This window comes from Macaca nemestrina, chromosome 3, assembly GCF_043159975.1.
Source record: "Macaca nemestrina isolate mMacNem1 chromosome 3, mMacNem.hap1, whole genome shotgun sequence".
NCBI classification, from domain to species: domain Eukaryota; kingdom Metazoa; phylum Chordata; class Mammalia; order Primates; family Cercopithecidae; genus Macaca; species Macaca nemestrina.
The window spans coordinates 149,592,113-149,607,260 of record NC_092127.1 but is presented as its reverse complement, the minus strand read 5'-3'; the positions used below and the strand labels follow the sequence as shown (position 1 = coordinate 149,607,260).

At 38.9% G+C, this 15,148-nt stretch overlaps 1 protein-coding gene across 9 annotated transcripts in view; it reads left to right on the top strand.

Moving 5' to 3' along the window:
- The window catches only part of LOC105487672 (ATPase phospholipid transporting 10D (putative)), a 137,058-nt gene that overhangs the window by 109,608 nt on the left and 12,302 nt on the right, over positions 1–15,148 (top strand). For 8 of the 9 annotated variants that reach the window (XM_024794705.2, XM_024794703.2, XM_024794702.2 and 5 more), the window contains 5 exons: positions 3,666–3,975; positions 6,504–6,580; positions 7,211–7,336; positions 10,838–11,038; positions 14,507–14,587. In XM_024794705.2, coding sequence (XP_024650473.2) covers positions 3,666–3,975; positions 6,504–6,580; positions 7,211–7,336; positions 10,838–11,038; positions 14,507–14,587 — 795 coding nt within the window. Of the gene's footprint in view, positions 1–3,665; positions 3,976–6,503; positions 6,581–7,210; positions 7,337–10,837; positions 11,039–12,364; positions 14,588–15,148 lie in introns of all 9 variants that reach the window. The other variant, XR_011621309.1, reaches the window with a different exon arrangement.

The window sequence follows — 15,148 nt, the reverse complement described above, 5'->3', positions numbered from 1 at the left end:
TAGCCAGGGTGGTCTCGATCTCCTGACCTCGCGATCCGCCTGCCTTAGCCTCCCAAAGTGCTGGGATTACAGGCGTGAGCCACCGCGCCCAGCCTGGTTAGCATGTTTTTATAGTCAGGCCTCAACCAGCACCCAGCTAAATGGTACATTTTGAGAAAAGGGAAAAATAGAGTGGGTTCTTCTTTACGGTGGCCCAGTGACCCGTAACCACAACCAGCAGCCAACTCCCAGTAGCTGCAGGGGGCAGAACCAAAGAAGATGCTTAGTCATTTCAGTCACCAAAAAGAATGTAGCCTAGGTGGCTGGTAAGACTAGCGATCAAATGCTTGGCCTGCTGCTGACCGAGTATTCGGCCTTGGGGAGTTACCCTCCTATGCTGCTTTTTCTTTACTTGTAATGGGAGAGTAATGACTATTTAATAGGGTTTTTGTGAGCATTAAATGAAAAAATATAAATTGTTTAATGCGGTGCCTATGAGATGAGAGAGGTTCAGTAAGCATTAAAAAATAAAAATAGAGATTGTTGTGAATAGTAAAATCTTTAGGACTGTGAAATTCATTTATAATGCAATATATCCATGTAAAAAATTACACTTGTATCCTTAAATTTATATAAATAAAAAATTATTTATAAATACACAATTTTTCTTATGTTTAAAGGCACTTAAAACTATCAATTCAAGAAGTATTTACTGAGTATCTATAACTTTTTTGCTATTGATAGCTATTCCGCGTGGGAATTTTCCAAATAACTAGACTACAACAAACATAATTAATTTAGTTTAATCACGACTCAAGATAAAAAGCCAGGCACATAGTATGGGCTCAGTCAGTAGTATTTAACTCGTTTCTTTCCCCCTCACACTCCTAGTCCCTCAGGAATCACTAAGAGTTTAAAAGGACTGGAAGATCATGGAGCCCAGTGTGTCACAGTGAAGGAATTGCTCCTATAACATTCTAAATAGGCAACATGGCAGCCAGTGGAATGTCTGAAGTCACTTTTGTCGTGTCATCTTTACACATTTCCATCAATGTTGTTCTTCAATTTACACATTAGATTATAAGTGTTGCCAGTTATAAATTACCTTTTACTCTCATAGAAGTTTTTTTCTTCGTTTGTTTTAATATAGTCATATCCTGTTTGTAACTAGTTACTGCATTGGAATATACAAAGGCCTTTCAGGATTGGTCATTTAATTTTTTAAGTTTTATTTTTGTAATTTCATTTAAACTTTTCTCCTCAGATTGGTAACTTTCTATCTTCATAGTTTATATTAGAATCTACAAAAAGGCTTTCCATACGTGATCTCATTTGACAATTACAACAAATAGACATATAAAAGAAATTATCTGTTTTATAACTTGAGACTCCAGATGCTTGTGATTTCTCTAAGTACATCTGATTACTAAACTTTAAATTTTCTGATTCCTATTTCAGTATATTTTCTAATTATATATCACATATTACATATATACAGTTGATTCTCCTTATTTGTAGAGCTATGGTTTATGTAGTTGCCTCGAGCTCTGAATTAGTAAACACTGACCACTGCTTTTAGAGGAGATACAAAGTTAGCTTACTCTAATTACAATATACTGTCAACAATCAATATGTGACCTTGTTTCTTCTGAAATGTACCTTATTTCATATGCATATTAATGATTCATTAACGTTAAATGCATTGCCAACAACACTGTAACGTATACCCAAACAAAGCTTATCTAACATGGGTAAGTTCCCCCGATAAGACACATCACAGCCCTTTTTACTTGGAAACACTGCAGCACCATGATTGGAAGTCATTTTAAACAGCAAAATCACTGACAAAAAGTAGAAAGATGCAAAAAATATGCCACTAAATAGCCCATGAAAAGAAGACTTTGCTACAGTTTGAGAAGTGGCAAAAGAAGGCATCATGGTGTTCAGCTTCAGCTGGGAAATGGGCATATCACGTGACTTAAATGTCACTCTTTGCATGTGACACTCAAATGTCACTCTGTGACATGTGACCACAAAAGCACCTCAAGTATTGTGAAATTACAGATAAATTTTATCACGCAGCTGAAATGACAAATGTGGACTCCACAGATAATGAAGATTAGCTGTGTGTGTGTATGTACTTCTGTTATTTTTATAATGAAAAAATAGTTAATTCGTAAAACCTAAACACATACTCAAATAAATAGAAGAGTACAAAAACCTTTATAATCAATTTATAATCATAAAACTACAATTTAAAATTATATTTTGGAGAATATCCACACAAACTGTATTCTGTATACTGGAAGCATATTGATGCCACAAAGACCATATTTATATTGTTGTATGGTATTGCAGCTGTATTCTTTCAATTACAAATACCTTACACATAATCCGATGTTAATGTTTTCAATGACTGTGAGGCATGTTACTTTCTAAATGTGCCTTTTTAATTTAACCAAACTCCGGAAGGATTTTAAAAATAATTTTTACTATGATGTAATGAGCTGTATGAGCATATCTGATTCATCTCTGTATACTTTTCCTTAAGGGCTTTGAAGGTGTATGAGATCAAATTCATTCCTAAAATAGAGCCCTATGAACACTCCACAAGAGTGTTTATAGTTTTTGTGCTGTTTCGTACACACATATCCATATCTACTTCTTCCTTGCTTTTCTTATTTTGTTGTAGGTTGAGAAATGCTTGATGAAACAGCATTGAAAATCACAGCGAACAAGCTCTGAGTGACAGCTCTTTCACAAATCAACTATTTCAGACTTAGTGTATAAACTAAACTTAAATTCACTGCTCCTGGATTTGGAATCTATCTTAGTGGTCACTTGACACAAGAATTTCTGGATAAGCTTATTGTTCATCTTCTTGAGTAGAATTCATTCAATGAATGTTTACTGAGTACCTGATGTGGTCCTCTTTTAAGCCTCATGAAGGCTTCAAAAGTAAATTAAAAGTGATACCTGCCTTTAAGGAACTTCCTAACTAGTATGGAGTGAGGATGTATACAAACGAGATGTGATAAGTACCACCAAGAACATCCTGGCCAGCATGCAAGCGCCATGAGGGCAGGAATTTTCATGTTTGTTGGTGTAGGTCCAGCTCATAGAATGTTTTCTAATATAGTTTCTCATTAAATACTTAGTGAGTGGATGAATACATTGAATCCAAAAGAAGATATAAACAATTACTATTTCAAATGTCTGCCATGTGTCACGCCTTACACTAGGAGTTTTGCATGTATTATTTTGCTTAAGCCTCACAACAACATTATGATGGAAATAATATTTGCATATTTTTAATGAGAAAGTTAAGGTTGAGAGAAGTTACATAGTTTGCCCAAGGTCAAGCAGCTGCTAATTGGCAGAATGAGACCAGAGGACTCTTGGGATTCACTGTTCAAGAAGGCAAATTGCACACATGAAGAAATTTCACAGCTATTTCTTTATAAGAAATACAGTTGGGGGTGAGATGTTCCCCCTCCTTTTAACCCATCCCCACATACACACAGAACTCTCTGTGGAAGACTCGTAAAATCTTTGAAAATAATCAGTTATTCATTATTTGAGGTTTTCCTGATTCAGCAATTGCTAAAAAATGACAATAAAAAAATGTAACTGGTTCTGGCAGCCAGGGAGCCTGGAGGCTAACCACCTTTGCCTCTTGTTTCAAGGATGCCTGTGAGATGCTGATGAGCACAATTTTGAAAGAACTTCAGAAGAAAACTCAAGCCCTGCCAGAGCAAGTGTCATTAAGTGTAGATTTACATCAGCCTCCTGTCCCCCAGGACTCCGGGTTACGAGCTGGACTCATTATCACTGGGAAGACCCTGGAGTTTGCTCTGCAAGAAAGTCTACAAAAGCAGTTCCTGGAACTGACATCTTGGTGTCAAACTGTGGTCTGCTGCCGAGCCACACCGCTGCAGAAAAGTGAAGTGGTGAAATTGGTCCGCAGCCATCTCCAGGTGATGACCCTCGCCATTGGTGAGTGAGGATGAATCCAGGTCCTGCACTTCTTCCTTTCACACCACACCAGACACCGATCCTTCTGTCTCTTTCCTCTCCCAGTGCTCCTTCCATTTTCCTCCTCCCTTTCTCTCTACCACATTCACTCCTTCCCATCACCTATTTGAGCACCTTCTGTGAACCAGGTAGTAGGGATGTGACATGGTAAACAATAAAATAGTCCAGACTTATTAGTTTAGTGTCAGACCCCCAAATCAACAAGCTTAAGCCGAGTAATAAACTGAATCACAGAACTGAAAAATTCATGTGTTCTACCTTCAGGAAAGCTAAATTCAAGGACATGACAATTCATTTATCCATTCCACAAATATTTATCAAGTGCCTTCTTTGTACCAGGCATTTTTCTAAGGAATGGAGATACAAAAGTATATAAAATTGACAAAGTACCTTTTTACAAGGAACTTACATCTAGTAGGAAGGCATACAGTAAAACAAAGCATAAATCTGTAAGGTATCAGATAGTGATAAGTACTATTGAAAAAATAAAGTGGACTAAGGAGATGTAGAGCACTGGAGATAGGCTGGGGCTGCTCTTTTAAGCACGATTTTCCAAGAAGGTCTCACTGCTAAGGTTGACTGGGAGCAGAGACATGAAGGAAATCATAAAGGGGCCATGGGAGACACGGGGAAGAACATTCCTGGAAGAGAAAACAGCGAAAATGAAAGCCATGAGGGGAACCATGTTTGGTGTGTTTGAGGACAAAGCTGATTAAGCAAAGAGAGGAGTTTTGTGCAGGTTATTAAAGGTCAGATAAGCGGCAGGGGGCCAGATCACACAGGGTCTTAGAGGACATTGTAAAATTAGGGAGCCATTGAAGGATTTTCAGCAGAAGTGGGACATGATTTGCCTTAAATTTAAAATGATCATGTTGGCTGTTCTGTCAGAGTAATTGTTGGACTGCAGAGACATACGAAATCAGTTTTGATAATTCAGCAAGAGATGATGGCGGCTTGGGCACAGCTGGGAGCAAAGGAAGGGTTGGGACGTGGTCAGATAATGGGCATGGTCTAAAAAAAGACCCAGTGACATTTGCTGGCATATTGGATATGTTATATGAGAGAAAGAGTTGTCAAAGGGAATGCCAAAGTTATGTCTAAGAACAGAAAGAACAGAGTTGCCATTTACTGAGATAGAGGCAGGGGAAATTGGGAATTGGGTCTTACTCATGTGAAGTTTGAAAAGGCCATTAAATGTCTAAGCAGTGATATTGGTGTGAAGCGAGAATAAAAGTCTGGAATTTAGGAATAGGAAATTGGCTAGAGATGTAAATTTGAAAATCAAAAGTCTAGTGCATATCAGGCTGGGTACAGTGGCTCACGCCTGTAATCCCAGCACTTTGGGAAGCCGAGGTGGGTGGATCACTTGAGGTCAGGAGTTCAAGACCAGCCTGGCCAACATGGTGCAACCCCACCTCTACTACAAATACGAAACTTGGCCAGGCATGGTGGTGGGAGCCTGTAATCCCAGCTACTAGGGAGGCTGAGGCAAAGAATGACTTGAACCCAGGAGGCAGAGGTTGCAGTGAGCTGAGATTGTGCCACTGCATTCCAGCCTGGGTGACAGAGCAAGATTCTGTCCCAAAAAAAAAAAAAAGAAAGAAAAGAAAAAAAAAGAGTCTAGTGGATATTAAAGCCTTGACACTAAAGAATGAGTATAACTGAAGAGAATTGTAGTATGAGATTAAGATCTCAGAGACTCCAGTGTTAAGCTGAAGACTTGGCATATCAGCGCTCTCTTTCAATGTCTGTTTTCCCTCTGGACTGCTTCCAGTCTCAGGTAACTTTCCCCCCAGGGTGGTGATGTAGCCACTAAAACTCCTGGGTTTCCATCATATCCTATTAACAACTTGGGTGAAAAGATAGCATCACTTTTCAGATTGCTGCAGTAAAGTTTCAGGATTAGGGTGGAATTTTGTTCAGTTATCTTGTTGAATAAACAAATAAATGAATTATTCAAGCTTATGGATCCAGATGTTTCCGAAGCGAAAACTCCTGGATTTATAATTATATATAACATAATTAGAATTTATTACATTATAATTATATTCATATGGATTATATATAATACTTATAATTTATATCATACATTATATATAATATATAACAATTATTAAGCTGAGAGCAAGAAAAATTGAAATCCAGCAAAGTGAGCTGCCGGTGATAAGGACAGTGTTATCACGTGCATGGCTACAGGGAGAAGGGTGTATCTGGAGAATGGAAGGTAGCATGAGTGACATGAAAAACAAGATCAGTCTGGGTAGGTGCCATAGCGTGAAGCAGTTTAAAGCAGTGTTGAGTTTGGAATTCTTCCTGATGGCAGTGGGATGACACTTCATTTCTGTTTAACTTACTTCCAGGAAACTTGGAGAAAGGGATGAACTTTGAAGGATTTATTTGTTCACTTGAGCTGCCCCTATCGATTTGCAACATTTACACCCTTTCTTTACTCCTCATAAGTTTCTCTCCTTTTTTTCTGCCTCATGAAGGTGATGGTGCCAATGATGTTAGCATGATACAAGTGGCAGACATTGGAATAGGAGTCTCGGGTCAAGAAGGCATGCAGGTGAGTGGATATTGTGCACCCAAGTTCTGTGGCCTTGACCTGCCCATCCAAAGGCAGCATTCTCCACGGTAAATTCTCTGTGGCAGAGTGAGGCTGTGTGTGGCTAGCTGAGGAGTGGGAGACAGGAAGTTTACCTATCCATTCACTGATTTTTTTACTAGGTGAGTATTATGGCATTTCCTGGATAATTTTAGCTGTATTATTCACCTGTTAAAAATAGAGCTTACCTAAATCATAGGAATATATATTTTAGTCCTGCAATAGCTGCGTAAATTCTGACTCTGAAGAAGCTACTAAGGATTTGAATGAAGGACCTAAAGATCTTGAGGCAGGTGAGGGAGGAAAAAAAAGGGAAAGAAGAGGGTATGAGAGGAAAAGGAAGGAAGTGGGAGTGTCCTATTTGTGTGCACATGTGTATATGTATATGTGGGTGTGTGTGTGGGATGGTATTTTAGGCACAAAATTCAGATAAAAGCTCGTAATCCAAAAAATGATTTTCATTCATGTATGGAACAAATGCTGTCAGAAGAAGGTAGAATATGAGACTTAGAGTTTCCCAAGAATTGTGCTGTGTCTGTTCTAACATGTTTGATCATTCAGGATGGCATTCTCTCCCCATTGCATCTGCAGGCTGTGATGGCCAGTGACTTTGCCGTTTCTCAGTTCAAACATCTCAGCAAGCTCCTTCTTGTCCATGGACACTGGTGTTATACACGGCTTTCCAACATGATTCTCTATTTTTTCTATAAGAATGTGGTATGTAACCCCAGAGAATTTGTGCCTTTTCCCTTCATGCCTTCCAAGCCTGTTGCATCAGGAATGAAGAGGAAGTGTCCTATGCTAAACTCACTTTCCTTATTGATGTATTGGGAACAGCCAGGACCAGTCTTGCTGTCTTATCAGAACTAAGCTGGGAATGTGCTATGTTTCAGCTGCTGACAGCAAATTGCCAGGCTTGTCCATCTGCTAACATTTTCTACTCCCTGTGCATTTAAATTAAGTCCTGTCTGTTTCATTTAAAATCCAGTTTTTAACCTTCCATAAAAAAAAGGCTGTGACAAGAAGAATTATGAAATGTTTAACGCTATCTGTCAGTAGAGAATGAAAAGGTTTGCATCCGTTTTACTGGAAATATCAAAAAATATCAGCTCTTCCATATTAATGCCCCATGTATTATAGTAAAGACACAGATACAGATGAAAACCTAGTATGTCTTAGCATGTAGCTGGCTGTTGCTCACAGATGTAAGCATTCTCTAGCCAACCTATAAAATGTATTTGTGCTCAGTAGTTATTTAACGATAAAGGAATTATATTTTGATTATTTAATTCCTAAAAGGGCAGAATTTGATTAGAAATCCAGGCCTCTAATCTTCAGCCTACTATTTAAATTTCATTTTCCTCTTTTTATAAAATCATACGTAATCAGATGTAAGTATCTTCTAAGAGGGGTAATTATGTAAATATCATGAATTTTAGGCCAAATTCACTCTTAGTTTTTAAAGTCCGTATGTAGTATGTTAGTAGTAGACATGGGTTGATATCAATCTATTAAAATACCATTTTCAGGGGGAAAAAAGTCATTTTTAGGAGATCCCAAATGTGTAATTTAGAACTCTGTGTGCGTGAGTGTGTATGTCCATCAGTAGGAATATTTTTTTTTTTTCCTGCAGCACAATACACTTTTCAGGAATCGCTCAAGACTTTACTAATTAGAATTAGTGCAGTTAGTCAGTTTAGTAAAACTCAGATACTTTAGGAAAATATTTGAAATGTATGAAATCTCTGCCTGAGTATGTGCTTCTGGGGAAAACTGCAGCTTGTAATTTACAATTCCAGAACTTAGTGGCCAATGGCTTTTAAAGAGGAGCCCCTCTCCCAAGTTTTTATTTTAAACCTTTGCATTTGTTCACCTTCTCCCCAATTGTGGCAATATCCATTCACCTTCTCACCTCCTTTTAACTCCAGATTGAATCCAACAGTAAAGAAATACTAGTATTAGGAGGAGATGCTATACACTCTCGAAGAGAGGGAGTGTTCATTAGTAGAGAGAATCAGGACCTCGGTGGTCTTCCTGCTCCATAATCCTTGAGTGGCCATTCATACTGATAATCTCCAGACTTAATTGATATCTGTTATTTACCTAGCTAAACAATGCATATTTTATATGCTATGCAAAGGGCTTGGACCAGAAGCCATTAGAGCAGCTTATCTTTCTGAGACCATGGTTCTTGGATGTTGGACAACCTTTGAGGTCCCAATGAAGACAATGGATTCATTCCCCCAGAATAGTGTCCCAAACCACAAACCATACATTTTTAGAAACTGGGCATGATCCATGTCCGTAGACACTAGACTAAGAAAATCTATTCTGGCCAGGTACGTTGGTTCACGCCTGTGATCCCAGCACTTTGGGAGGCTGAGGCGGGTAGATCACGAGGTCAAGAGATCAGGAAATTGAAAATCTATTCTAGGGATTGTGGCCCTTGTCTTGAGGTTCTAGTGTATCTATGATGACAATATTTTTTTTTAATAAGACATTTTACAGATCGTGACTACTTTCTTGTTTGTGTGTTTGATTTTTGAGACAGGATCTCATTCTGTCCCTCAGAGTAGAGTGCAGTGGCATGATCTCAGCTCACTGCAACCCCTGCCTCCCGAGTTCAAGCTATCCTCCAACCTCAGCCTCCTGAGAAGCTGGGACTAAAGGCATGCCACACCATACTTAGCTAATATCTGGTTTTTTTTTTTTGTTTGTTTGTTTGTTTGTTTTGGTAGAGATAGGATTTCACCATGTTGGCCAGGATGGTCTCCAAGTGATCTGCCCGCCTTGGCCTCCCAGAGTGCTGGGATTACAGGCATAAGCCACTGCATCCGGCTGATGATGACCATTTTCTAACTTGATCTTAATACTAAGCCCTAAGGTAGTATAATTCTCATTTTACAGAGCAGGAAATAATAATTCAGGGAGGTTAGGGAAATGACCTAAAGGCAAAGAATCAACTGGAAGTATCCCCCAGCCTTGAAACAAAACTCCCTCTAAGTCCAGTATCCTTTCCTGTGGCCTGCCCTGCTTAAGAGCACAGAGCTTTTTATAGTGAACTTAGTTTGTCTGAGACAAAATACTGCAGGAAACCATGTAGAATCCCTGTGCCTGGCCTCTAGGGTCACCAACTATCCTGGTTTCCCTGAGAGTGTTCCGGTTTTAGCACTGGGAATCCCAAAGCCTGGGAAATCCCTCAGTCCCAAGAAAACTGGGATGGTTGACCACTCTGCTGGCACCATTCCATTTTACCACTATGTATTTATCAACCCAGAAGGCAAGAAAATGGACGTTTGTGCTGTGTCTACTCCATGTCTGTGCCAGGCACTGGGCTAGACTCTCTTCATCTAGTGTTGAATCCTTCAATTTGAATACTGGTTCTGCTACTTATTAGCCACATGGCTTTGGGCAAGTTTCTTAGTCTCTCTGTGCCTCAGTATCTTAGTTCAGGCTGCTGTAACAAAGTACCACAGAGAGGTGGCTTGTAAACAACATTTCTTCCCCACCATTCTGGAGGCTGGAAATCCAGATGAGGCTACTAGAATGGTCAGGTTCTGGTGCGGGTTTTCTTCCGGATTGTAGATTTCTCATTATATCCTTACATAAAAAGAGATGAGATGATGAGAGCTCTCTGGGGTCTCTTTCATAAAGAAACTGATTCCATTCATGAGGCCTCCGATGTCATGGCCTAATCACCTCCCAAAGGTACCACCTCATAACATTGTCACAGTGGGGATAGTGCTCTGCGATCTCAAGCAGGGCAGCCCACAGGAAAGGATATTGGACTTAGATAGAGGGAGTTTTGTTTCAAGAGGATTTCATATACATTTTGGGAGGATACAAGCATTCAGTTAATTACACTCAGTTTCCTGATCTGTAAAATGGGAACAACAATCTAATTCCCAAGTTGTTATGATGATTAAATGAATTATTCACAAAGCACTTAGAACAGAGCTAGCACCACATAATAGGTGATGACCATTTCACACATAGGTGTGTGTGTATGTGTGTGTCTGTGTGTGTGTGTACATACATGTGCACATTTTAATAAAATATTTACCAAAAAAAGCTGCAAGGTAAATTGTGGTCCTCTCTTATATAAGAAAACTGCAGAGAGGCTGAGGTCACCAAGCTCAAAATGGCAGCATTTGGAATGTGTAATCATAGCACCCATTGCTGATTCTAAGATCTGAATGTCCTTCTTTGTGTCTCTAGGCCTATGTGAACCTCCTTTTCTGGTACCAGTTCTTTTGTGGATTTTCAGGAACATCTATGACTGATTACTGGGTTTTGATCTTCTTCAACCTCCTCTTCACATCTGCCCCTCCCGTCATTTACGGTGTTTTGGAGAAAGACGTGTCTGCAGAGACCCTCATGCAACTGCCTGAACTTTACAAAAGTGGTCAGAAATCAGAGGTAGGTGTTAAAGCAAGAGTGCTTGGATGGATCCATATCCATTGTAAAAGCCAGTGTGTTTTCTTAATTAGCCAAATATTGCAGTCCACTCAGAACTGTTTGAAATATCTGATTGTTTTGAAAGATCTCTACTCATGTGGCAGATATTAACTTACTTGCCCTTGAGGTAAATACAGATTAATCTATGAAGGGCCTTATGTACTTATAAGAAGAAATCTAAAGTTTGATCTTACAACCAATAATATCTAACATTTACTAAACCCCATTGCCATCTATTGTGCTAACTACTTGACATCGCCTGTCTGATTTATCTTCATGAAAACACATTGAGACAGAACCTAGTGTTGGTCCCATTCTAAGATGAAGAATCTGAACCTCGAAGGGGTTAAGTAATTTTTCAAGAAATCCCACCACTAAAAAGTGGTTCGGTATATGTTAGAAAGAATAGGTTATGTTTACTCTCAGTTTAAATTCTGGTTCTGCGGTATGTGACGTTGGTAAATTTTTTAACTTGCCTGTGCTGCAGGTTCTTTATGGGAATGATGTGAGGATTAAGGAAGATAATACAGGTACAGTTTCCAGCCATAGTAAGCTCTCAGTGTTGTCATTTTTACCCTCCGGAATTAACCAGAAATTTGAGGAAATCCCAAATTTAAAAAAATGCATTTATTTTCATCAGTCTAACTATTCTGACTTAAAATGCCTTTCTGGAATGGAGAGTCATTTAGTGTCCTTACACTACCTAGAACAACCGACAGAGAAATCACAGATTCAGCTTTCAGGAAAGAAGGGGTCCTTATAATCCTTTAATATCATCCAATCCATTCAGACCAAGGAACTACATGGGTTTTCCTAAAGGAGTCCAGTCTGACTTCAAGTTCAAGCCAGGATGCAAGAACATGTGATTGATGTCAGTGAAGCTTGTCCCACTCCCCAGGCATAATTGAAATTCCAAATCCATTGAGGAAAGGAGGGTTGAGGGAGATTTTCAATCAAAGTTTTTATAGCCCATATTTTAAAAGCCCATTTGTATGGACTAAAGATTGTTTTTGGTCCTTATCCTTGAGATAAATGAGATTATTGTTTCCTGTTGTTGAATCCTTTCACCAATCCTTTGTACACATTGTTCTAGTTAACTGGCCAGTTATATAAAACATGATCATGGTAGGCAGATTTTCCCAGCATATAGCTATTGATAAAAGGTAACTGATTTCATTGACTTTACCTTCTAAAATTTGTGCTTTCTTTGAACTTGGCCTCCAACAAAATTATGTTTTATGCTTGGATCGTTTTCCTGTGTTCAGTGTCATTAAATATTCTCTCCAGGGCTACAGAATCTCTCTCCTCTAAAGATGAGTCTGGAAGTCTGCAATCAGAAGCTTCCCTTCCACGAAGCCTCACCCCCATGTCTCGTCACCTACACAGTCTTTTTTTTTTTTTTTTTCTGGCTTTGGCTTCATGTCCAGACTTTCCCCTTTCAGTTTCCAGTGGACCCCGTGAGTTAATCCCTCCAGCCTCTCATTTATCTTAATCATGATCCTTCTCTCTTTACTTTGGTAAGTCCTATTCCTCATGTGACCGTGGAAAATTGTATTTCTTTCGTTTTACTCTAGGTTCTTTGAGCAACCTCTATTTCCCCAGATGCATGAAGTTATATTTTAACTTATCTCTAAGTGGTTCTCTCTTGTCCAGTGGCATTTTGCTTGCCCCTCTGTCTCTGGCACATTCTCTTCTACCATTGGATTGGGGTTCTGCTGAGATTGTATGGACATTTGTATAAAGAAAGGTAGGCAGAATATCCCTCATATCCAATGAGGAAATAATAGAAGAAGATATAGAGAAAAGTGGACTGGAAGCAATGAATCTTCATTGCTTTGATTTTCCAGAGGACGAAGGGATAAAAAGGGACAGATGTAAAAATTCCAAGTATATTATTTTAAAGAATGGAAGAACATATATGGAGAATTTGTATATTTATAAAGTTTTGTTCTTTAAGAGACAGTGTAACGTTTTCAAGGAAGCTTCAGCCTCTGCATTTGGAGGAAAACAAGACTGAGAACATGTTAGGAAAAGACTAGCTCGGGGATGTGACACATGTTTTTCCAATTTTGTTCATGGCAGATATCACTAATAAATGATAGCACTCTTTCCTGCTGGATCTGAATGCAGCCTCAGAATCCTTCACACAGCCCCAGAATCCAACTTCAGAGTTGGCTCTTGTTTGAAAAGTCATTTTCAATCATTTGACTATTTTTTTTCTTTTTTCTTTTTTTGTCTCTTATGTTTTCTTTTTTTCTCTAAGATTTGTGTAGGAAGCAGTTTACTACATGAAAACTTGTATACGAATACTTTATTAACCTGATAAGTATTTGTTGGGCACCTGGTATGTACAAGACACTGTTTTAGTCACTTGAATAAAAGAGTCAGCGTTCTACTCTATGATGCTTGCATTCCACTGACAAAACTAGAAAATTTATTAAACAGATATAATTATTCCTGATGGTGATGAGATACTTCTCAGGTTTCCATGGTAGTAAGCGCCTGAGTGGGCACAACTTTTAGACTGGCTTGGTGTGCCTGTATGAGGAAGAGATATTTGAGCTAGGATACAAGTAATAAGGAACTGCTCATGTAGGAGGTCCAGGATAAGAATTCCTGGCAGAGAGAACAGCACAGGTAAATCCCTGAGGAAAGAATGGATCTGGCACATTTGAGGAAAAGAATGAAGGTCCATACTGCAGAATCAAAATGGCAAGAAGTAACCTGGAGAACTATTCAGTGAGCAAACCAGGTAGGACCTTATAGGTCATGAGAAGAAACTTAGATTGTGTTGGAAATGCAGTGGGAAGTCATTGGAGGGAGTGGAAGGAGTCAATTTGATTAATTAGAGAGATGACATAACCTGGTTTACATTTTTTTAAGTCCATTTCCAATTTGCCTTAAGAAATTGGAAAAAAGGGCAGCAAGCTGCCTTTTTTTTCTAAATGGGAAATGGGTTTAAGACCATCTGGCTGATTTGGGAAGATTGGATTGAGAAGAGGGGAGGAAGCAAAGAGGGTGGTTAGATGGCTATCCAGCCATTCAGAGACAGTTGATAGTGAATTGGAATGAAAGGAGTAATTTAGAGAAAGAGGAATGGATAGAGTTGGAGAAGTTTTGGAACAGTACTTTCTGATCAGTAGGAAAGGAGAAGTTAGTACTACTGGCTGTATTTCAGCTAGATTTAAAATTTATCCTGTAATAAAGGCAACATGAGTTGAATAAACATTCCTTCAAGGATTTTTTTCATCATGTTTACTTGTGAACCCATCACATTCAGTTACCCTTATCTTTACCTCTGTTGAAAAACACCACCTGAAGAAATGAAGCTTTCTCTCACAGAAATAAATGTAAGTACTGGCTTGTGTTGTTTCTTTTCTTGGACCCTTGTTAATCTTACTCCCTCCCCGTTATCTGCTTCATTTCTAGGCATACTTACCCCATACCTTCTGGATCACCTTATTGGATGCTTTTTATCAAAGCCTGGTCTGCTTCTTTGTGCCTTATTTTGTGAGTCTTTGTTCACTCAGTATATTTGTTATTAATGAATCAATGATGCTTCTTTGTACTATGCCACCAATATCAGCATAAAGGAGGGCAGATTGCTCATATAATCAAGTTGATTATAAACTGACTAAAGTATAATCTTCCCAAAAATATATGTTAGGTAATGGATTAAATTTAGATAGACATACCTAGTTTGAGTCCTCTTAGGCCTCTTGTTAACCCTGTACTGCTTAAACATTTTTATCAATGACTTGAACAAAATTGGATGTCTGGCTATATAATTAGATTAGTCAAAAATCAGACAGGCTGGGTACAGTGGCTCACACCTGTAATCTCAGCATTTTGGGAGGCCAAGGCAGGTGGATTGCTTGAGTTGAGGGGTTTGAAACCATCCTGTGCAACATAGTGAGGCCACCGTCTCTACAAAAAATTTAAAAATTAGGTGAGTGTAGTGGTGTGGACCTGTGGCCCCAGCTATTTGGGAGGCTGAGGTTGGAGGATCGCTTGAGCCCAGGAGGTCTAGGCTGCAGTGAACTCAGTGAACTGTGATCGTGCCACTGCACT